This window comes from Aulonocara sp. 'chitande type north' Nkhata Bay, linkage group LG4, assembly GCF_057382095.1.
Source record: "Aulonocara sp. 'chitande type north' Nkhata Bay isolate Kocher_YH1m ecotype deep benthic linkage group LG4, A_spYH_male_GT1.1, whole genome shotgun sequence".
Taxonomy (NCBI): domain Eukaryota; kingdom Metazoa; phylum Chordata; class Actinopteri; order Cichliformes; family Cichlidae; genus Aulonocara; species Aulonocara sp. 'chitande type north' Nkhata Bay.
This window is the reverse complement of record NC_141347.1, coordinates 27,886,311-27,909,131: the sequence shown is the minus strand read 5'-3', so window position 1 is coordinate 27,909,131 and position 22,821 is coordinate 27,886,311. Positions and strand designations below refer to the sequence as shown.

Here is a 22,821-nt window from a genome sequence, read left to right as displayed (position 1 = left end):
CTGGCTTCTTTAAAGCAAAACTGCACACTGGAAACAAAAGAGACAACTTATAAATATTTTATTTACATGAAGCCTCTTTGAGAGGCTAAAAAACTACAACAACGTTGTTTTTAAAGTTATTTTAAGAATAAAACGCTGTGAGCACGAGCACACACGAGGACTGCAGCAAACAGTGTTTTTCGTGGTTTACTTTTTCCTGAGTCTCTTCATGAACGTCACTTCATCTCTGTTCCTGATCCCATAGCTGAAGATATACACAAATGAAAAAAGAAAGAGAGGGGGTGAATGGATAATAAGCGTTATCAACACTGTTAAATAAAGTGCTAACTTGATACACTTACTCTTTAAGCCTCATCTTGTCATCTTCGAGCTTCTCGCCCTGAAATACTAAATGATACGTCCTCCAAACATATCTCCTGGAAACACAGAACACAGGGAAAGAGTAAAAATAAGATTTTTTTTAAACATGCCCTTTTTCATTCTTGTGTTTGTGAGTGTGTTTACCAGCTGATGTGTTTCACGCCGCCTTCACGTTGCTGTTTTAGCTCCATAAATCTGCGAATAGCCTTCTTCAGATCAAGAACTGTAGCATTTTGCACCACCACAATCGCTATGAGGAAAAAAAGCAGTTTGTATGTTTTGGATTTTTCTGATTTTTTTTAATCAGAAGAGTATAAAAGGCTTTGCGAATTTAAAAAGCATGTAAACAGAAAACAAGGCCGCTTCAGCACTTACGCATCACTTCACCGTCTGCTTTCAAGACTCTTACAGTCATCGCCTGGCCGTACTCCAAAGCAATCTGAGAGTTGACCTCCTCCAGAGTCACCTGAAGATAGATATTTTTTCATTTTTTTGTCGGCACATAAATTCACTTGGTCTCAAAAACATGCAGGGAGTTCCTGGATGTTCATAGTTTAGTTTTAGTTTCGCTTATACTTAATGTTTTGATCTATTTAATTTATTTTTGAGTCATACTTCTAAGAACAAAAGCCGAACGGTTTTCTTTTTAGCCGCTTCCTAGTTCTTTGAGCCTATATAATATGGAAATTAATTTTTGAGGTTTTTCATTTAGACAAAATAAAAAAAGCAATCTATGCAGCACCAGTTTAGCTGGTGCAGGTAACAGGTCCAACAGGTAATCTGCAAGATTGAATGCAGAGGCAGAGGTCAGATTCCAACACAGCCCTTAGCTGCATGTCTTCCTACGCTCACTGGCTCTCTGCTTTCCTGTCTCTTCGTCACTGCATAACATAATGACAATGAGAAGCCCCCAAATAATGTAAAAAAAAATTGCATTAAAAATTAACCAATTTATGCTGGTCTTGGGCTTTTATGACATCAGTTGGAGACATTTCCCAGTGGACTGAGTCCTTTTGCTCTGCTGTGAGGAGTCTGCTCTACCAAGGATATTATTGCGAGCAGTTGTTCAGTCAAAGTGTACAGAGGGATACAAAAGGTGGAAAGGAGTGGAAAAGAGAGAAACGAAGTACCTGAGTAAAAAAAACATCAGCCGAAGCACAGGTTTCTTTTCACACTGTTGAAGCTTTTGTTCGATGTCAGTGAAAATGTGGATGTGTTCAGTCTCACCCTGTATGTCATTTCATCTTGTATTTTTAGACTGTAGGCAAATTAGTTTCTGTGTCTGGCCTTACATAACTGAATTAGATTTTCATGCCCTTAGGATTTTATGTTTTGGCACATGTAACACAGGAAATTCCCAACTTTTGGGAAAAATAAAGTCCCCTTGCAGGAATCTGCTCTTTGTTTCAAAGTGCAAGAGAGGAGGCATTGTTAGGCTTTTTATTGTGCAAGCAGCTTGAAGAGCCTGCTGCAGGTCCTGAGAACAACTGGAAATGCTGCGATGTTCCACTTCAGCCTGTGATTTTTAATCTTTTTTACATTTATTTTTATTGCATTTTGTTCTGTATCATTATTATTATTTTTATTATTATTCACTGATCAGACCCCTATAAAATACTGCTATGCCGACGACTTCCAAATTTACTTCCCCCTGAACTTGGATGTCTCTGACCCACTACAACCTTTGTTCAGCTGTCTTCGTGATGTTAAAGTTTGGCTATCAAAAAACTTTCTCACTCTGAATGAAAATAAAACTGAAGTAATTGTCTTTGATAGTCATACCCCTCTGGGTCAGTTAACAGACACCCTTGGTCCTCTTGCCAGCCATCTATCTTGCACGGTAAGAAACCTTGGAGTGTTTTTGGATAGCTCTCTTAAATTGGAGAAGCAAGTGTCCTCAGTGGTAAAAACTAGCTTTTATCAGTTGTGTTTAATATCAAAGGTGAAGCCCTATATTCCTTTAAAAGTATTTGAAAAACGTATTCATGCATTTATCACCTCTAGACTGGACTATTGTAACTCTCTATACATGGGCCTCCAACAATCCTCCCTCTACCGCTTGCAGTTAGTTCAAAATGCTGCTGCACGCTTTCTAACAGGTACTAGAAAGTATGATCATATCACCCCAGTTCTAGCTAATTTGCACTGGCTGCCTGTCAAAAACCGTATAGATTTTAAAATTCTTTTGCTTACTTTTAAAATTTTAAACAATTTGGCACCCAGTTACCTGACTGAACTCCTCCGCTTGTATAACCCCAGGAGGGCACTAAGATCATCTTGCCAGATGCTCATAGAACAACCTAGATCCCAGCTGAAGTCCAGAGGTGATCGGGCCTTTGCAATTGCAGCACCTAGACTCTGGAATAGTCTCCGTGCTTCTATTCGCACTTCTGAGTCTATACATTCTTTTAAATCACGTCTTAAAACTCATTTTTTTACTTTGGCTTTTGGATCAAATTAGTTTTAACTATCATCGGGCCTGTTTTATGTCTTTCACCCTTGATATTTGTTGGTGTGTTTGTTAACTCTTAATTTACGTAAAGCCTTCGATACAATAGATCATTCTTTACTTTTACAGAAGCGTGAAAGGTATGGTTTAAGAGGTGTTATACAATTTTGGTTAAATAGTTACTTGAACAATAGGTTCCAATATATGAGTATTAATAACATGAAATCTAAGCTTAGAAAAGTAACTTGTGGAGTTCCGCAAGGATCTGTTTTGGAACCTAAGTTATTTTTACTTTATATAAATGATATTTGTACAGCCAGTGATACTTTAAAATATGTGATATTTGCTGATGACACAAACTTATTTTGTTCTGGAAAGGACATAAAGAAATGACTGAAAACAGTGGAAAAGAACTCATGAAGTTAAATAGATGGTTTGTATTTAATAAACTATCATTGAATGAAAGTAAAACAAAATTTATGTTATTTGAAGGAAGTAAAAGTAATATTAAAGTAAAACTGAATTTAAATAATGTTGAAATTGAAAGAGTATATGAGACAAAATTTTTAGGAGTAATTATTGATGATAAACTTTGTTGGAAGCCCCACATAGAACATGTGAAACAGAAATTATCCAAGTCTATTTCTATTCTTTATAAAACAAGAGATTCTTTGAATAAGAACTGCCTTTATTTATTGTATACTTCCCTTTGTTTGCCTTTTATGACCTATTGTGCGGAAATTTGGGGGAACACATACAAAACATATTTGGATTCAATTTTTAAATTGCAAAAAAGAGCTATTAGAATAATAAATAAAGTTGGATATAGGGAGTCCACCAACCAGTTTTTTGTAGGATCATCTATGTTAAAATTCATGGACATTATATATTCCAAAACTTTAGAAATGATATATCAAGTGATGAAAAAGAATGTTCCAATTTGTATTTTAAGTATGTTTAAACTAAGAGATGGAAAATATGATTTGAGGTGGTCTTATGTGTTTGAAATACCTAAAGTAAGAACCAGTGTTAAGTATAGATGTGTGTCAGTTATGGGAGTGAAATTATAGAATGGACCTAATGATGAACTGAAGATGTGTTTTTCTTTGTCATTTTTCAGGAAGAATTTAAACATTTGTATCATACAAGGTTATAGAAATTTGGTTTGATGATGTAATTTCTTGATTTATCATTGATTTCTTTTCAAACTGTTATATAACTTATTTATCAACACCATTTATTTTCTAGGTTAAGGATTTGATTATTCCTATGGGGGTAAAGGATAGGATAATTATAAGCCACAAGGCTTCAGCCTATTCCTTTTTGGGTTACTGTTTGATTGAGTACTTTATGTAAATGATAATCTGTTGTTGTTGTTGACCAAAATAAATATTTCACATTCATTTCACATTAATCTCTTGCTGTTTTTTTGCCGATTGTTAAGCACTTTGATCAACCCTGTTGTTTGTAAATGTGCTATATAAATGAATAAACCTGAACCTGAACCTACAGTGTTGAACAACAGGTTGTTACGGCATTTTTGCTAGTTAAGCATGCGTGTTTAAGATTGAAACACCAATCAGACAAAACCAGACACTAGCGTCCTTATACACTCACTGGAAATTTTGGAAGACAAGCCTTTTCAACTTCTACAGATACTTAAACAGCCACGGTAGCAATTAGGCATCGTCCCGATGTCACGCTGAAGATCAAACCAAGAATCAAAAGGATGAAGAAAAGTTACTTTTACAGCAGCATGTTGGCTGGTTTGAGTATTTCAGAAAGTGCTGATCTACTTGGATTTTACCATACAACTATCTCCAGGGTTTACAGAGAAAAAGAGAAAATATCCAGCGAGCGTCAGTTCTCTACGTGAGAACCAGTGATTTGATGAAGCCAGAGGTCAGATAAGAATAGCCAGAATGCTTCAGTAACTCCAACAACCGTTTGTTATAAACAAGGTATCAGAAGAGCATCTTTGAACATGCAACACATCAAACTCTGAAGCAGGCATCCTACAACAGCAGAAGACCACACTGGGGGGGGGGGGGGGGGGGCGACACTCCTGTCACCTAAAACCAGGAAGGCTAAAATTCACACACTCACTAAAACTGAATAATAGTAGATTGGGAAAATGTTGCCTGGTCTGATGTGTCTTGATTTCTGCTGTCTTGATTTCTGTTGCAATGTGGGGATATTTTCTTTGCACACTTTGGGATGTTTAGTACCAGCCGAGAGTCGATTAAACCCAACAGCCTATATATACCCCCTACTATTGCTGACAATGTCCAACTCTTTATGACCACATGTAGCCATCATCTGAAGGCTGCTTCCAGCAAGATAACAGCATGTTACAAAGCTCAAAACATCTCAAGTTGGTTTCTTTAACACAACAATGAATTCACAGACACCAGATCTCAGTCCAACATAGCACCTTTATGATGGATCAGGATACTAGGAGTGGCCGGTGAGTGTATACCAATGGCTTTGTAATAAGTCATTATATGAGGTGATGTCTCTTTTGACCATAAATGCAAATCTCTTGTCTGTATGTATGCGATGCACATGCGCATGTTCATGTAGTGTACGGAGCACCTGAATCGGCAGGTCACAGAGCAAAGGATCCTGCACGAGTCGAGCAAGTCCTTCCTCGAAAATATCCAAGATTTCTGAATGAGGAAGAGCGTCCTCATCTTCCTCCTCTTCGCCTTGAGTTGCTGTATGTGTCACATCTTCCTCTTTTACCTCTTCTTCATTCTTCACTGATTGTCCTCCTTCTGCAGCTCCAGCAGCAGCGGTTCCCGCTCTCTGCTCCTCCTCCATCACCGCCAGCTGCTAAATTTACTCAACAGACAAGCAGCTTAACAGGCAGTTTAACAGGCAGTTTGTCGACTTAATTTATAACTTTGGGGAAAAATATACTTTTTAATGGAAACTAATTTAACTGGAAGCCAGTGGAAGTAAGTGCGTCCGTCACCAATAATAACCGGGCGAGGAAATGGGGCTTAGAAAACATGGTTCCGCTTAATAAGCCGAACTCTCAATATGGGTGCATCTCATTTTCTCTCCTTCTCTTCCGGTGCTCCACACGCAGCAGTGTTTACAGCTGAGTCCACAGAGTGCTAGTGTTGTTTAATAGTTCAAAATCTAACAGGGTTTTGTTTTTTAAGTACGTGCTAACATGCTTCTTTTCTGTCCAACCTGCGGGAACGTGTTAATCGTCGAGGAAGGGCAGAAGTGCATGAGATTCGCGTGTAACACCTGTCCCTACGTACATAACATCACACGAAAGGTGAGTAACGACGAAATATTTCACATATAATGTATCACATCTTACATTAAGGTTAGCGTGGCTTCTGAGAGCCTCACCTTATCTGTTTAAACCCCTGTAGGTAAATAACAGGAAGTATCCGAAGTTAAAGGAGGTGGATGATGTTCTGGGTGGAGCTGCTGCGTGGGAAAACGTGGACTCAACACCTGGTGAGTGTCATCAAAATAGTTTATGGTGTGGTCTATGTATCTGTTTATAATCGCAAAATTAACTGGTTGAAGAAATATTGTTGTTGTTTTTTTTAATTATCTTGAGAGTTAAGTTGTGTCTATCGTCCCGCATTCCTGCTCAAAACACCAATGTCTGCAGTGCCTTTGAGTGGTTTGTAATGCAGTTTTTGACAACTGGATACAGGCTTATTAGCTCAATGTGATTGCTGACAACAAGTATTGTGGGGTTAAAACTCTAAACACACACTTTCATGTCAAAATGAAACTCTTTAAAAGAAGCACTTTTTAAAACAAAGTTATCCAGCCAGCCATCCATCTTCTTCCACTTACCCGTGATGTGTGTGAGCAAGCGTGTGTTTGGATCAACTCAATTTATCAGATTGAAACAAAAACTTCCCACCTGACCAAGGACAGATTTTCCTTTAAAACACTGAGGGGAAATATGCACTTCTGAACTGTTGTTAGCATCCAAGTATTCCCATGGATGACAGTAGGGATGTATTTTGTTGTGCCATTTAAAAATGTAATTATTTAGAAAACCACTTGAGCTAGGTCCTTCAGTTTTTCGTTATTTTAGGGTAAATATCTATTAACACTGTCAATATGGACTGTCAAATGTGTAGCTCAAGTTAACAGTCATGTGAAAAACAGAGTTTTCATGTGCAATACTGTGAAAAACAAAGTACATTCTTAATTAAGAGGGTGAGTCCCTGCCAGCTGCTGCTACCTTAACGTTTGGGCACAATGTTGTCACTGTGTCAAACAGAAACTCCTCTGTATATAAATATTCTAAAGTTAAATGTGAGGCTGTCTATCTGACAGATGGTTAAAATTGCATCATTCAACAGCACAATGACCACAAGCACACCACCAAATGACAACAGAATGACTGAAAAACAAATTGGGCTGTTGCAATATCCCAGCCCAATAAAAACATAACTCTACAGATAGATTAAAGCTCTAAGAAAGACAACTGTAGCTTTTTAACTATCCAGCTTGGATACCTACACTTTATATTATAAAGAATAGAATGTCTTTTTTTTTTTTTGTCTTTTTTTGGTCCACCCTTGATGACATCAACGTGAAAGTCTTCTCCATAAATTCTCTGGAACTAGATATATTTTTCTAATTCCTGATAACCAGGTGGGGTTTGTCAATGATATGATGACTGAGTCACATTTTAGGGAGCCAGCATATGCTAGAGACCTCCACTGAGTAAAAATGCATTTTATACAAACTTTTAATTACAGTGTGTGTCTGTCTATGTTTGTGTTTGTCTTTTCAGAGGATGGTAATTTATATGGCATTTTCGTACATTTCATTTTGTGTTGGCTTGTTTGTTTTAATCATTAGTGAGGTGGCTTTTATACTTCTTGACCGCTGCTGTCTTTGTTAATTTAGGAAGGTTTAGTCTATTATAATGGATACCAGGGATGGAAGAGCTAAAATTAATGTGGGGTTGTTAAGTGTGAGAAAAAGTTTGTCTTTGCATCATTACATTGCCGGACTGCACCCCCTTCAGGGTAGGACGTAAACAACAACCTTTCTGCAGGTTGTTGTTTTCCTGTGAATGGCAACACGGGCAAGAAATTGAAAGAATTAAAGTCCATTACGAGTCATATTCCTTCAATTGGTTACTAAAGAGCATTATTTCTAAATAAAGACCAGATTTCATATTTATTTAACACAAATTACATACTACAGGCTAATACCTCGATAATGTGTAATTTTTCTACTTAAGAAAAACTGAAGTTATTGTATTTGCACTCTGGATGACATTACTTTGGCCTCCAGGTGCTAGTTTGAGAAACCTGGCAGGATGGGTGCTTTAACATCTTTGTCAAAATTAGGAACATCCTGTATCAGTGATGCTACTCCGTGCATTTTTCTATATACTGCATGGCCGAATGGAATTAAATTAAATGAGCCAATCCCAACAGTATTAGTGATTCCACACTGACATGATGCACTTGTCCATTTACAGAAACGTGCCCGAAGTGCGAGCATCCTCGAGCATACTTCATGCAGATTCAGACCAGATCAGCAGACGAACCGATGACCACGTTCTACAAATGCTGCAACGCTCAGTGCGGACATCGATGGAGAGATTGACACCTTTTCACCTATAGCTGTGTTTTTCAGCTTCATTCACAAGCACAGCTGAGAAACATTTATTTTTTTGCTTTACATTTAATATTTAAATAAAATATCCACTTTCACAATTTCAAAATTGAGTTTCCTTCATGACTTTTATTGATAAAATAGTAGCTGTATACAACAGTCAAACAAATCTTTGACTTACATAGTTATACATTTCACAGACATTTAGAGCAATGCAGACCACCAAAATCCACAACAATGGTGTGCGTTACACCGTATTAATATTTCAATGCAATCCTTCATTTCATATTGATTTTCTTACAGAGCTCCGTTAGCCTCAAGGAAAACAAAAACAAATGCACATAGAGTCAGGAACTTGCCAGTGAGAATGACTTGTTTCAATGTGTGACTCGTGCAGACAAACTCTGCACTTGGTGCATGAGACATCCAGCATGCTGATGGTGGAACAGTATCTGTTGGTGTTAAATTCAGTGGGATTGCAATGTTGGAGTTAATTTGTTATTTAAAGCTTTTTCCTAGCAAAGAGCTCACTATTTAGTATCTGTAATTGTTTTTTTAACATGCCTCTGAGCAATGCAAGTCATCGGGAAAGGCTAATGCTAAGTCAGGGACTCTGTGGGAAGATGGTCCCACCACTGTAATGATAGTGCTGTACGTTAAATTATACATGTTAGCACCTCTCATCAGTGAGAGTGACTTGGAATGACTTTTCAAAATAAATTTACGTTATAACAGAACAAATATAACACACTGTGCCACTAGTAACAATTTTCTGTTTGTTTTGAAATAACTATTTTGAAAATCATCTTAAACGACTCAGACTCAGCATTTGGCCAGCGACAGGACAAATCACTACTGAGATGTTGTGAAGTGTTCGTCCATCAGTAACAGTCGAGCCCTAAGTCTGTCAGCTCTACTTCCATCTACTAAATTCTGAAAAGGTGCCACCATGGTGGGATTCACTCAGCTAACAGCAAACCAAAGTAAAAACCAAATGATGCATAGGTGGTCGCACTTTTTTCCCCCCTAGACAAATGATGCATCTGAGGGGCAAAGGTGAACTTTAACTTAAAGTGCAAATAATGACTCAATCATCAAAATAAAACACCTTTACAGACAGAGGGCACTGATGAGCATTAGCTCAACAGTAAGTCACAGGACATTTTGTGACTACAGCCCAAATTAATAACAAAATATAGCAGGTTAACATAAATCTTGAGACTTTCCCAACAAGTAGATTTAGTAGCTAAATATTATAAATGGTTCATTTTTCTCACATTCAAAAGGGATCGATGATTAAAAGAAAACACTAGACCTGCTGGAACAAAATAATCAGACAAAGGAAAATAAAAGTTCAGTTCTAAATATTAAAATAATGAATTAAATATCTGACATCAAAGTTAAAAATTAACCCGTGTCGGAATACACTTGCTATAGAGCAGGGGTCGGCAACCCTAGGAAGGGTTAACTGATGGCACGACCAGCTATGGTCGTGCCATCAGTTTTTTTATTATTATTTTTTTTTTTGTTACAGTACAACAATGAAAGGTGGTGGATTGGCCAGATGCTGGCCAGTGTTTAAAAACAACTCAGTTATTTGGTGGTGGCTATGGCGGACCTTCCACAGATTCAGTAACATTAGCAAGTGGTGGAGGCCAGCAGGTGGATGAGAGAAAGGGGAGGCAAGAGGAGAGACCCGAGGCAGCCGCCGGTCCAAGCGTCAGGTGAACTGAACTTCAGGTAAGAAGTTATGACCTGCAGTCTGTCTGGGTCAGATATAAAACAAGTTTAGGTGGAGTTTATTTTCGTTATGCTGACTTTTTACAGTCAGTTACAATAACTCGTACTGCGTGCTAGCTAGCATGACAGAGTTTCTATACAGCTGGGTGGTTGTTTTGATGTTACTGATGTTGAACTTTATTTTATTCACAAGGTTAGTTAGTAGAGTTGCCAACCGTCCCATAAAAAAACGGAATCGTCTCGTATTCAGAGAAAATATTACGCGTTTCGTATTGAGCTGAAAAGGAACACAGTTTGTCCCGGACTTCAGCTACAATGAAAAAGACACAAAGCTGGATTTATTCTGTCGCAGCTGCCTCTTCTTCTCTCATTCTCTCCCCCTCCCTCTCCTGTTTCTGCTTCAATCATGAAACTGATCAATGATCAGCTGATTGGCTTTTCTCTCTTGTTTATTTATCGCCCATTTTGTGCCAGAAAGAAGAAACCAGCGGATGTCGCGTTAAACAACAGCAGCACATTTAAGCTTGATCAGCTGTTGTTAGAATTTATTTAATATTAATTTATAGTATCAGCTGATGTTTGCTGGAGCCACAGCTGTAAAAGCTGCTGGTCATGATATCGGTTTGGTTATCTGGTGAGAGGGAAACATGAAGATGAAACCAGGAGATGTCCTTACTGAATCATCAGAGCTGAACAGGTGATGGAGAAACAGGTTTACCTTTTAGGTGACATGAATGAGTTGAAGGGAAGTTATGAACTGTTTCTGAGAGACAAATAACACCAGGATCCTTTTTCTATGTAGCTGACAGCTGGTAACTGTGCAGGGGCGGGTCTAGCAAAGGTTTGCCAGGGGGGCAGGTAGGGCATTAACAGGGAAAGGGGGCACAAAGAAAAACTTTTCTTTCTTATTCTCATTTAAAATGTCTGGCTGTTATTAAATAATTATCTGAATCTTACAACCAAAGTTTTTATCTGATGTAAAGTCAAAAGGAGCTTGCAAAGAAAAGCGTCTGGACTTCTCTAAATTACTTGAAGACGTTTCACCTCTCATCCGAGAAGCTTCTTCAGTTCTAAGGTCAAATGGTGGAGAGTCCCATACACCCTAGTGGGAGTAACCCCCCACAGAGGGACAAAAGGACCCCCTGATGATCCTCTAATCGCCTGAGCCAAGGTGTGAAACTGGGTGTGGGTCCCAATCAGCCAGAGTTTCGGGTGAGTTCATTGTGAAACCTGGCCCCACCTTATCATGCGAATTCCTGAGACCTTAGCCTACTGGTGAGAGGGACGTTGTTAGCTTTCCACATTCCGACACTTCAAAAGCTTCAGCAGCTTTCCGCTCAGCACAGCATCAGCACCACGGAGATACACGGATACATCCGTAGACTCGTGACAGAATTCACAATGCAATTTTGGGACTTTCAGCTTTATAGACCAATGTTTTATTTTCTGATCAAACCAGAAAGCTTTAATGAGCAGCTAGATTTGTCTCACATTAACTGGCTGAGTTAATGCCAGTTAATGCGACATCGAAGCAGCTGGAATCCATATCTGTGTGTGTTCATGGAGCTTGCATTTTCACCTGCTGGACATCACTACCTGACAAGTTTAACTGTCTTCAGAACATTGCAGAGGCCTTATTGACAGTATTTGGCTCTACACATCTGTGTGAGCCGGTTTTCTCCCACACGAAGAGTGTCCTCAGGTAGCCGTCTGAATGCTGGACACTCAGAGACCTTTGTATCTGAGTGGGAGACCAAAGATCACTTTAACATGTGTATCTCTGTATTAACAAAGATGCCACATTGGCTCAGTTTATTTTTCTTATCATTGTTGTGAGGAGACCATAAATAGCATTTGTATTTTCTGTTGTACAGTTCATTTGCTGTTATGGATAAAAAGTGTCTTTTTTTTGTTTCAAAATAGCTGATAACTATTCGCTGATAGCTGCTAACATCTGCGAATAAATATAGAACAAGTGGTTCTATATAGTGTGTAACTGTTAATATAGAGAGTTATTAAATTTATTGCTAATGCAATCATATGGCACACTGACTTCTGAGGAAATTTTAGATAGCACTCGTCATCAGAAAGGTTGCCTACCCCTGCTATAGAGCAAAATTCACAGATGAATTCAAATAAAGTGACATTTTCACAGCGTTCTCTAACAGAGGCAGTTTTTTGTTTTGTTTTTTTCCTTTTTTTATTCACATGCGAAACATCACAAATTTACCTGTGTGCCTCTGAGCGCCTTCACCTGCTGCGCTTAAGTCAGAGAACTGTACATTTCAAATGCATGAGAGAAGTATGCTGAACGGTATATACAGGAAATATGTTGTGAACTAATTAGAAAACTTCACTTACAATTTAAGAGGGCTACACAACACTTTGCAAAAATGTAGAGGGGTGGGGGGGGAGAAGCCTGTCACTACCAGCAGGGGGCACTGTGGGTTTATGTGTGTGCATGTACTTGTCTCTGTGGCATCCAGCTGTCCATGGTTAGCATATACGCTTGTATGTATAAATGTAGCCCTTACAGTAAGGGCAGGTGTGTGTCACATCCTTGAGGTCATCAATCATACAGGGAATCAAGCAGCAGCCGAGATCACAGCTGTGAACGAGGAGCAGACAGACAGAAGATGAAGCGAAAATCAAACACCTGCTCATGATTGTACACGTTACGTACATTAAGCTCTCACAAAACAGTCACTGGGTCAAGAACATGGCAACACAGAAGCATGAAAAATACACCATCTGCTTATCTGCTCCAATCAGCACTTATGCAAAAGTTGAAGGTCACAGATGCCACAGTATACTGTTGTGCAAAATTTAAGATAGACACGATTAACAAGTTACTAAGTCAAGAACATATTATTGAAACACCATCTGTCTGAATGTTCAGGTAATATTTTATCTTCCAAAGTCCTTAAAAGGTGAGCTGGGAAGTAATGGACGCTATAGGGTATTTTATTTTATTTATATACTGCCAAATTACAACAACTGTTGTCTCAAGGTGTTTTATATTGGAAGGTAAAGTCCCTACAATAATCAAACGACAGCCTTCACTGTGGTGAATGTGGAAAGTAAAAACAGCTCCCTTTTAAAAGAAACCTGACAGAACCTCCAACCAGTCGTGGCAGGTAGCTGCCCCTCCTTGAGTCTGGGTATGCCAGAGGTTTTTTCCTGTTAAAAGGAAGTTTTTCCTTCCCACTGCTGACAAGTGTTTGCTCATGGGGGGGTTGTCTGATTGTTGTTTTTTTCTCTCTATTGTTGTGGGATCTTTACCTTAGAATAAAAGTGCTTTATTTGAGTATTTGCTGCTATATGAATAAAAGTGAAGTCTTTCACATTCCCTAACATGCTCAACTATGGACAAACCTGGGCGTGTCTGAGAGCAAGAGCACATGTGAGACTCCAGTGACAATTTAGTATCCAATAAGGGAGCTACTTCAACAACTTCCAACAAATGCAAAGCATTCTGAAAACTAGTAATAGTTAATCTAGCTAAAGCTGGAAACAACTTTCTTTTTTTACTATTTGAATCAAAAAAACAAAAAAAAAACAACCTCCCACCAATGAGCATAACCAGGCCACAAAGTATGAGACACTAGCAGCTGGTGATGTGTGACCTTTGTGTGACATATTTTTCAGCGTTATTATGTGCTGAAAAATATGTCACACATATATTATGTACAATATTCTGCAGTCTCCTGACAAGTTAAATGGTCAAGTTACTTTAGTTTTGTTGAAGTGTTGAGTAAACGTATAAAATAATTGCTTAACTTTCCAAAACACTACCTAGGCTACTTAATGCATCTAGTGTCAATAAAGTGAAACTTTGAATTAGAAAGTGTCTCATCAAGTAAATTAGCTCAATGGAAATGCAGCAATATAACAACAATCAGTATTCTGTGATAATGACCGTTTTATATTGTCAGATATATGATTCTTGCAGATTTTCTTGACATAATTTATCATCCAGCTCTAGTTCTGTGTATTTAAAACTACTGTCACTTTTAGGCATTACTCATGTGTAAAAACAGCGAAAACCCACCACCAGATGTCTTTTCCAGGACCTACTTACCCTACAAAGAAGCAGAAGAGGCAGAAGAGTGTGTTCATGAGGCCGATGTCGTGGGAGATGCGGGTGACGATAGCCTGCTGACAGTGCGGACACACAGTCTGCACTGGTGAAGTCTGAAACATTTCACCCTGCAGAACGGTCACAGTGGTGGCTGCTCCTGGAGGAGCCAGGACGGTCGCTGTGTGACCTCCCATGTGGACAAAGTGACCAGGACCCGGGCCCATCTGTCCTGGCATCGGTTGAGGAAAGTGACCAGGTGGTGGTGGGTAGTGGCCACCTGCATTTAGACAAACCAATGAGAGTGGGCGAGCACAAGAACAGCAGTCATGATATTTAAGAAGATGAACCATAGCCTCAACAGTGACGTGAGCCAAAAGGAAAAATAGATTTACAAGCCAGTGAGCAATAAAATACTCTTTTTAGCTCTTTTACATTTCCACATTATTAATTCAATTTTCTGGTTTCTACCAAACTAAACTGAAGCCAAATAAACTATTTTCAAGTAATGAAAGTTAACAAGCTGAAGTGTGTGTGTGTGTGTGTGTGTGTGGGGGGGGGGGGTGTACAGCTATTGCAGTTTGTACTGTGCATAGCTGTACACCATGTCGGGTCCAGAACCATGAACACTAACATGCCCTGACAGCTTTAGAAGACAGTCACATATTGTGGGAGTATGATGCTTCATTTCCTTATCTATATATGCAGATAGTCTGTCGCACCTTGTGGTGGTGGAGGCATAGGCATGGGCATTGGCATGGGCCCTTCCCCAGGGACATGTGGTGGTAGGAAGCCTGGCTGTGTGGCCTCATAGGGTGGTGGACCATAGTCTGGAGGTAGGGGTTGTCCCTGTGGAGGACCAGTCCTTACCGCTTCTGAAATACAGCACACATTAAAAAGATGGCACTGGAGATAGCCCCGCACAAGTCTGACACAACAAACTGAAGTTTGTGGTCTGAAATAAATAACTGCAGTAGTACACGGCTGCAAGTGCATGACAACATGGGTGTTCACTTCACTGGTCATCTATGAAGCTTTCAAAGGTGAGACCATTATTTGCTGTGATTTACATTTACTGTTCTTCATCAATCTAGCAAATATTACAATGAAGTCTCTCAAGCTCAGTGAGTGCCCAAATTTCTCACATCAACTGTAGGGAAGTGGTCAAACTGCTTTTGAATTATCTCAATGCACTCAAGAACTTCTCTTTTTCATTGGTTAGTATATCAGAGTAGGTAGGCTCCATAATGAGACCAAGCTGTAATAACTTAGAACTGAGTCAGACTGATATTACAAAAGGTACATTTTGACTAAATTATTCAAATCAGACTGGATTTAAAATGAGCAAATTACAATTTTTTTCAACAGTTAAAACGGCCGCAGATGTACTTCCTCTTGAACTGAGGAAGTTTACCGAATCACTCACACTGAATGTAGAACATATGTCACCACCAGTACCACTACTGTAACATTCACAATCCTGTGTGTTCAGCTTTATTACCAGGTTGTCCATTTTTCTCCTGGATGAGGGGCGCACTGGGACCTCCGGGGTACGGAGGGGGAGGATCGCTGGACATACTGGCCGGATGTCTGAACTAGCAAATGGGTCGGACACGTGAGCTCCACTCACAACTCGACAGGTTGACTTCCCCCCCTGTGAGGAATAAAAAATGAGCACAGTTTGAGTCCCCTGGCTCATTACTCTCTGACACAGTCATAAAATGTTCCATCAACAGTCAGAGAGGCTAATGAAGGAGCTGATGTAACTGCTGATGTCAGTCTGCACATACTGTACCATAAGTTTCAGGGGAATTGAAAGATAGAGGTTTTAAGACATCCTAACGCTGGCAGTGTTAATCACATTTTCTTGGTTTATAGGAATACTGCCTGGCAATAAAACAGAAGTAAAAGCAAAACTGTTCATTTGAACATGAAAACAATATCATGATGGGTTTACATTTCATTTGCAACTAAAACCAAATTATTCAATTGCAGTCTTATAAACCAAGATAAAGCAGTAAAAACCATAAGATGACCAGAGTAAGTGTGATTACTGTGTGAAAACCTGGATGATCTTGAGTGCAGTAAAGAATGGTAAATGGACTGGTTCTTATATAGTGCTTTTCTACTCCGAGCGCTCAAAGTGCTTTATACATTCACCGATTCATGCCCAAGGATATTTGGCAGGAACCAACCTTCCGATTACCAGATGACCTGCTCTACACCTCCTGAGTGACAGCCACCAGTTAAGAAGAAGCCTTTAGCAAAAGCAATTCCAGGGAAGGCCTGGATTAAATGAAGAATGAAATGAACTGCTAGGTGTGAAAACTTCAACAGCAATACAATCGTGAGCTCCTCCATCCTTCCCCGGTGCTCAGGTTTCGGCAGGAAGCACCTCTTCTCTCTGCTTAAATAATGCAAATGGTGTCTGAATGTAAGGTGCAACAAATGCCTCGGAGAAGAACAACAATTTTGGGGGGAGATTTAAAAGTATGTATGTCCAGTGATGACAACTCCAAAGCACTAAGGCACAAGCAAAACCAAAGACTGTGTTATTGCATGGTGCTATAATTTGTTCTAAGGAAACACATCATTTGCATTTTCCACCTGTTAGGTCAGAGAAGTGAAAGTACTAACACAGAAAGAAGCAGGCTCTCACATCTATACATGAACCTCTACATACTTGAAAATATGTGTAATAGACTACACTACTGTTAATACAACAGACCCCTTAATTTTAAAGACTCTAAACGAAGTCTTTCTGATAAGGGAATGTCTACAAAACAGTCATGGTTTTTCCTAAATCTGGCTAAACATGTTTTAGCCTTCTGATAGGACTGCAATAAAAAAGCTGTTTATAACAATGGGCAAAAAAAATGCCAAAATTGAGACTTCTTTTAAGTACGTTATACAGATACTATGCCTCTACTAAATGTGGACGAATCGTGTAGGCCTGTTTTGAAACAGCACTGGCACGCCAACACCTCTGATCCAAAGATGTCTGTGTAAGATTGATTATAATATTTTAATTCTCACATAAACGGTGGCAAGTCCATAAAGTACCACTGGAATCTAGTACAAACAAAACCCACTGAAAAAAACTTCCTCCATCTGTTTTAGTCAAATGTGAACTGACTTCTTAAATATGTGAGCTTATCTGGAGAGGAAAAGAAAGGTGCTGCTACACAGAGACGAGTATACAGACAAAGGAGGTTTGTGTGGACTAGATCATTCCTCGCCGACCAAAGAAAGTGTTGAAATGTCTCTAGACTTCAGTTTGTTTTGATGTTGAAATGTCACTACCCTATATTTTTAAACTATGGGAGACCTTTTTATTCAAACTGATATAAACAGAAATGCCCACAAAATAAATAAAGATTGACTTTAAAGACCAGCGGTGCAAATTTTGAGCCTGTCCCAGTGATCTCCTGATATCATTTCAGCACATTCCTCAGTTATATTAAGGTGTTCAAAGCATATGATGCTAAAGAAGGTGTTTGCTAAGTGCAGAGGAGAAAAATAACAAAAGAAATTAAACTGCAGAAAAATTCTCCTTTGCCAGTTAGTCTTGTTAGCTGGGGTTTCAAATGTACCAAAATTGTATGTCTGTTTATTAACACATTATTTATCAAAAACATACATGCACACTAGTCGCTGTCAAATCAATAGCACAGATTAATTTCCGTTAGCAAATAAATACACTTATGTGCACAGCAAACCTCAAATGATTCTTTCTGAGTCAGAAACAAACCTCAATGCTAATACTAAATATGCTACAAACCCTACCTATTAAATGTAGGTCAATTATGTTAACTGACTCAGTGATGTTTCTTTGGGCTGAAAGCTGACTAACCAATGTGCTCATGTATCAATTTCTATAATGGCATCTACACTTATAAGCAGCAACAATAACAAGCTCCCCTAATAGAGCCACAACATACACTCCTGTATTTTGAGGCTGCATGCTAGCACTGGTGTAGTTCAGTCAGTTTGACATTTCTCTTTTCTCAATGTATTAAGGTGTTTTTTTGTGTATGTTTGTCTGTTTAGGTATTTTTTACAAGAAATACCAGACCTTACTTACTAGGGTATTTTACCATGGTAACGTATGCTGCAAACCTAACCTGCCTTGAACTAGGCTAAATTGCAGATTAGAGATCAACAGGTATGAAATGACTGCTGACAGACCAATGAGTTCTAGTGAAAACAAGGTCACCATTCCCAGAAGATCCCTTGGACATCTGTGCACAGACAGTTGAAGTGTCTAAAGTCTTTGATTTTCCTTGACAAGCAACAGCATTATTTTACCTTTGGTATTTTTTTCCTGCTGGCTGCAAGCAATTTCACAACAGTTTTAATGTACTCTGAGCACTAATGATCATATTTGATACTTCCTAAAGTTGTATCAAATTTGCACTAATTTGGCCTAATTTTCAGTTCAGCCTTTGTTATGTGTTTAATCCTTCATATTTTTCTTTTTTTTTTTATCTTCCTATGTAAAGTCAGCCGTTTTGCAGCAAGTACACTTAGGTAAAACTGTGATAATAATAATAATAATAATGGATACTTTATTGATCCCCATGGGGAAATTACTTGTTTTTCTCTGCATTTGACCCATTCACTCAGTGAAGCAGTGGGCAGCCCACTAAGCAGGCGCCCGGGGAGCAGTGTGTAGGGACGGTACCTTGCTCAGGGGTACCTCAGGGTAGCCGTTAAGTGGATTCGAACCGCCGACCTTCCGATCATGGGGCGACCACTTTACCTACTGAGCTATCCCTGCCCTGATTGGTCAGATACTGTTAGCAGCACCACTTTTTAAGCTGACTCAACTTGATAACCAGCTGTGACCTCTTACCGGTACTCTGATTGCCAATGTTTGAATCAAGAGAATGAAAAAAAAAAAAAAAAAACTGGGTGTGTTAAACTTGCTTTGTAATAAAGGGCTAATACTACTGCTACTACTACTATTACTAATAGTTTTACCTGATATGACTGAAATTAGGGATTCCTCCAGAGAAGCCTGAGATCTGCCACACCCTGTAATATGAGCAAAATTCACCATTATTATTTTTATTATTAAAAATGTACAAGTTAAAAGAGTACATTATTAAGCCAACACTGTTATTAAAATTTACACTAAAATTTACAAAAACAAGTCAGTCTTTAGCAGTGAACTGAAATAAGACACTGCTGCTTACAATGCTGTAAGCCATTAATGAAACTGTTGTAAATAACTTGTTAACCTATAATATGTCACAAGCCTGTACATACTTATAGTTATAGCATATTCATAACATATCTTCACACCGTGTACATTGTAACATACCCATAATAGACCCATATTTTGTACCCTCCTACCTATAATAGACCAATTTTTGTAATATATCTATTGCCAAAGCACTTCTGGATAGATGCAAACTGCATTTCGTTGCCTTGTACTTGTGACATGTGCAATGACAATAAAGCTGAATTCTATTCTATTCTATTCTAAGATAAAAGCTGCAATCAGTTTTGCCAAAGTCACTTTTATATGCCCTTTACTTATCCGAGTTAAAAGTCTAATTAAGATTATAAACATCTTTGTTAAGAGCAATTTTGCCAACAGGGCAGCAGAAATGACAACAAATATAACACAGTAGTTCTATGAAGACATTTGAAGTTGCCTGAAAGGATGGTTTGATTAGCATTTAGAATACACTGAAAATACAAATAATGTCATAAAGATACTTGCATAACAGCTATTTTTTTAATTAACTATATAACCCGTTTGTAAATCCTGTTGACTACAGCCCATTTACCGATATAAACAATGATAATGGTCATTTAAAAAAAAAAACGATTCAAACGTTAACTATCACTTCCTCAGGTTGGTAATTTCACAACCAACGAGAAGAAATAACTATATTATAACTAATATATACATATATGTGTGTCTGTATGTGTGTGTATGTGTTTCTTTTTTTAAGGCTGAAATTTGGATTCTTCTTGTGTCCAGAGCAAACAAAAAACAAAAGTGAAAAGAAAACTTATACGTGATCGCAATAACAAGTACTAACTTCGGTGCCTCCACAAACCAAATATCTAAGTTTACTGAGTGTAACTGCTCCCAACTTATTGCGACAGTTTTCCCAGATAAGCAACTAGCCAGCTAGCTGGTGTTTTTTAATAATCCTGTATCGGATAATCCTGCTCAAATCTACTTGCACAACTAACCATGAATAACTTAGTTACGTAAGTGAGGCCAGAGGAAGCCAGCGGCGATGTTAATTTAAATTGGTGCTTGGATTTAATACATGTGGTAGGGTAGCTAGCTAACTGAGAGGCAATGCGGAGTGATGTGAACGGTAAAATAAGCCGTTGCATTCGTTATTTCTACAACATCTCTGCAATTTTAAAAAAAATACGAAAAAGAAAGAAAGAAAGGAAACCCGTGAAGGACAGCCGGCAGGGAGTGTTTTCCTGTCAGCCGTTGAGGTCATCTTAAAGACAGCGATGTGTTTGTTTAGTTAAAGCATGTCTGTTTGGGTAGCAGTGGTTAGCTGGCTATAGCTAGCGTCGCCATTCGTGACACAGAAACGACCTCGTAAAAAGAAAAAAAAAAGAGATGCGGACAGAAACGGTTAAGGAGTGAAGACCCGGAGGGCTGTGGAGAAGAAAACCGTCTCCGGTCACGACTCTTTAACGGGGCAACTGTCAGTATGCTGAATGCCAGATTACCTGGTTGTAGATGAGACGCCAGCCCGCTGCGTGAAGTTGCTTGACGTTAGCAGCTCCGTCCCTCCTGAGGAGAGTCAACACCCGTCGAGATGGATTTACACCTGACGTCATTAATCAGGAGTTACAAGAGCTGCTGCTCAAAACTTCTACGTCACATTCCGCTCGTTTCCTTTTGTTTAAGTAAAATACGAATTAACTTCTTATCCTGTAAATAACACGACAAAAATAAAACTATATTAAACAATAGCATGTAAACAACCATTACTTTTTTACATTTTTATTATATAATTATTTAGAGCATTAAATATGATTACAATATTTTTACGACATCGCATACTTTAGAAAGTGGAACTCCAGCATTATATTCATTGTTTATATGTATTAGTCAAAGCCTATATAGCTTTTTTGTGTGATTTGGAGATCAATCTACCGCTTGCCAGAAGATTCCAGTTGAAACTAATAGCTGACCTTCGAGTGTTTAAAATCGTTGTTTACTGGCCTCCTGCGGTCGAACTGGAGAACTGCAACGTTAGTCAATTAGTCAACGTAGACAATGTTAGTGTCAGTGAAGGCATAATGGAAAGACAATGGCAATGCTGTAAAAAAATAAAAATAAATAAATAAACCGCACCATTGTTGTTTAGTGAGCTAGTCTTTTTTATTATGAATTATATATTCAACATCATATTTATTATGTTTTAGCTTTATTATTCTGTCGCCAGCTATTCAGAGTCAGAGCTGGCCCAAGGTGCCTAGACCATCACCTCCAACCAACCCTCAGCACTACAAATATTAACTTTAGTTAATAGTGCTAATAGTAGTCCTTGCTTAACCATTTCTGCCTTGTACAATAACCATTATCATAACCATTCCTGTACCATAACCATTATTATTATTGTTGTTGTTGTTATAGATTATCGTTATGGTGGCTTATTAGTGTGGTGAGAGGTAATTAAATAAACCCTGCAGACAATGAATTTATGAAGTATAAATTTAAACATAAAATATAAGGATATCTGTGTACAGTCTCACAGTTTTATCAATATGTCTCTAAGTTTTGTGTTTGAACACATTAAAGAATGCTGACAAAAAGTGATTTTTATATATCACATCATTACGCATTTAATCTAATTTACCCTAATGCATTTTTAATACACTTTTATTAGGCCCAACCAAGGTACTGTAATTTTAGGGTTACAGTTTCATAAACATTTAAAGATCTGGACATATATATATTTAAACTTCCAAATATATATAGAGATAGACTGATTACACTATTCACTAGGGCAGGGCAATATGGCCAAAAATATTTATCACAATATACATTTGAAAATTTGCAATAACAATATAACTGACAATATAATTGACACGAGACAAAATACTTTACAACTCCCAACTTTATTAGTGCAAAAAAAGAAAAAAAAACATCAATGTATTTTCACTTAAACAAGCAGCTGTTTAAGTGAAAATTTAACAGTGAAAATACAAATTCCTTGCTGGCAGTTTAACCAAAAGGCATTTCCAGTGAAAATGGGCTGACATATCCTGAGCATAACCATGTATAATATCCACAAAACTTAAAAAGAGGTTATACACACACACACACACACACAATATGGTAATATTATGTTGAAGCACAGCGAGGTTCCTGACTACGATAGCCATAATGCTCTGACAATCCATCAAGCGGTGCGGGTTTGTAGCTTAGCAAAGTCGTACTAAAACTTTTTTTTTTTTTTTTTTTTTGAGCACAGTGTACCACACAAAATCGTTTCGAGGTCAGTAAGCACAACCAGAATTCATACATAAGAATTATAAGGGGCAGTGTCAATTTTTTCAGAAAATCAAAGGATTT

At 38.3% G+C, this 22,821-nt stretch overlaps 3 protein-coding genes across 3 annotated transcripts; 1 reads left to right on the top strand and 2 right to left on the bottom strand.

Moving 5' to 3' along the window:
* Positions 1-42: 42 nt before the first annotated feature.
* On the bottom strand, positions 43-6,008 carry snrnp25 (small nuclear ribonucleoprotein 25). The gene is made up of 5 exons (XM_086289637.1): positions 5,405-6,008; positions 736-826; positions 505-610; positions 342-416; positions 43-244 (listed from the first exon to the last, which is right to left on the bottom strand). The coding sequence occupies exons 1-5, from the start codon at positions 5,630-5,632 to the stop codon at positions 187-189; spliced, it is 558 nt and encodes a 185-aa protein (XP_086145763.1). The 5' UTR covers positions 5,633-6,008; the 3' UTR covers positions 43-186.
* Positions 5,747-8,540, top strand: polr3k (polymerase (RNA) III (DNA directed) polypeptide K). Its single transcript, XM_086289638.1, has 3 exons — positions 5,747-6,101; positions 6,202-6,289; positions 8,295-8,540. The coding sequence occupies exons 1-3, from the start codon at positions 5,991-5,993 to the stop codon at positions 8,420-8,422; spliced, it is 327 nt and encodes a 108-aa protein (XP_086145764.1). The 5' UTR covers positions 5,747-5,990; the 3' UTR covers positions 8,423-8,540.
* cdip1 (cell death-inducing p53 target 1) lies at positions 8,524-21,155 on the bottom strand. The gene is made up of 6 exons (XM_086289636.1): positions 20,967-21,155; positions 19,233-19,286; positions 15,751-15,903; positions 14,972-15,124; positions 14,253-14,529; positions 8,524-12,779 (listed from the first exon to the last, which is right to left on the bottom strand). Exons 3-6 carry the CDS (start codon positions 15,824-15,826, stop codon positions 12,668-12,670), a joined length of 618 nt encoding a protein of 205 aa, XP_086145762.1. The 5' UTR covers positions 15,827-15,903; positions 19,233-19,286; positions 20,967-21,155; the 3' UTR covers positions 8,524-12,667.
* Between the last annotated feature and the right edge of the window lie 1,666 nt (positions 21,156-22,821).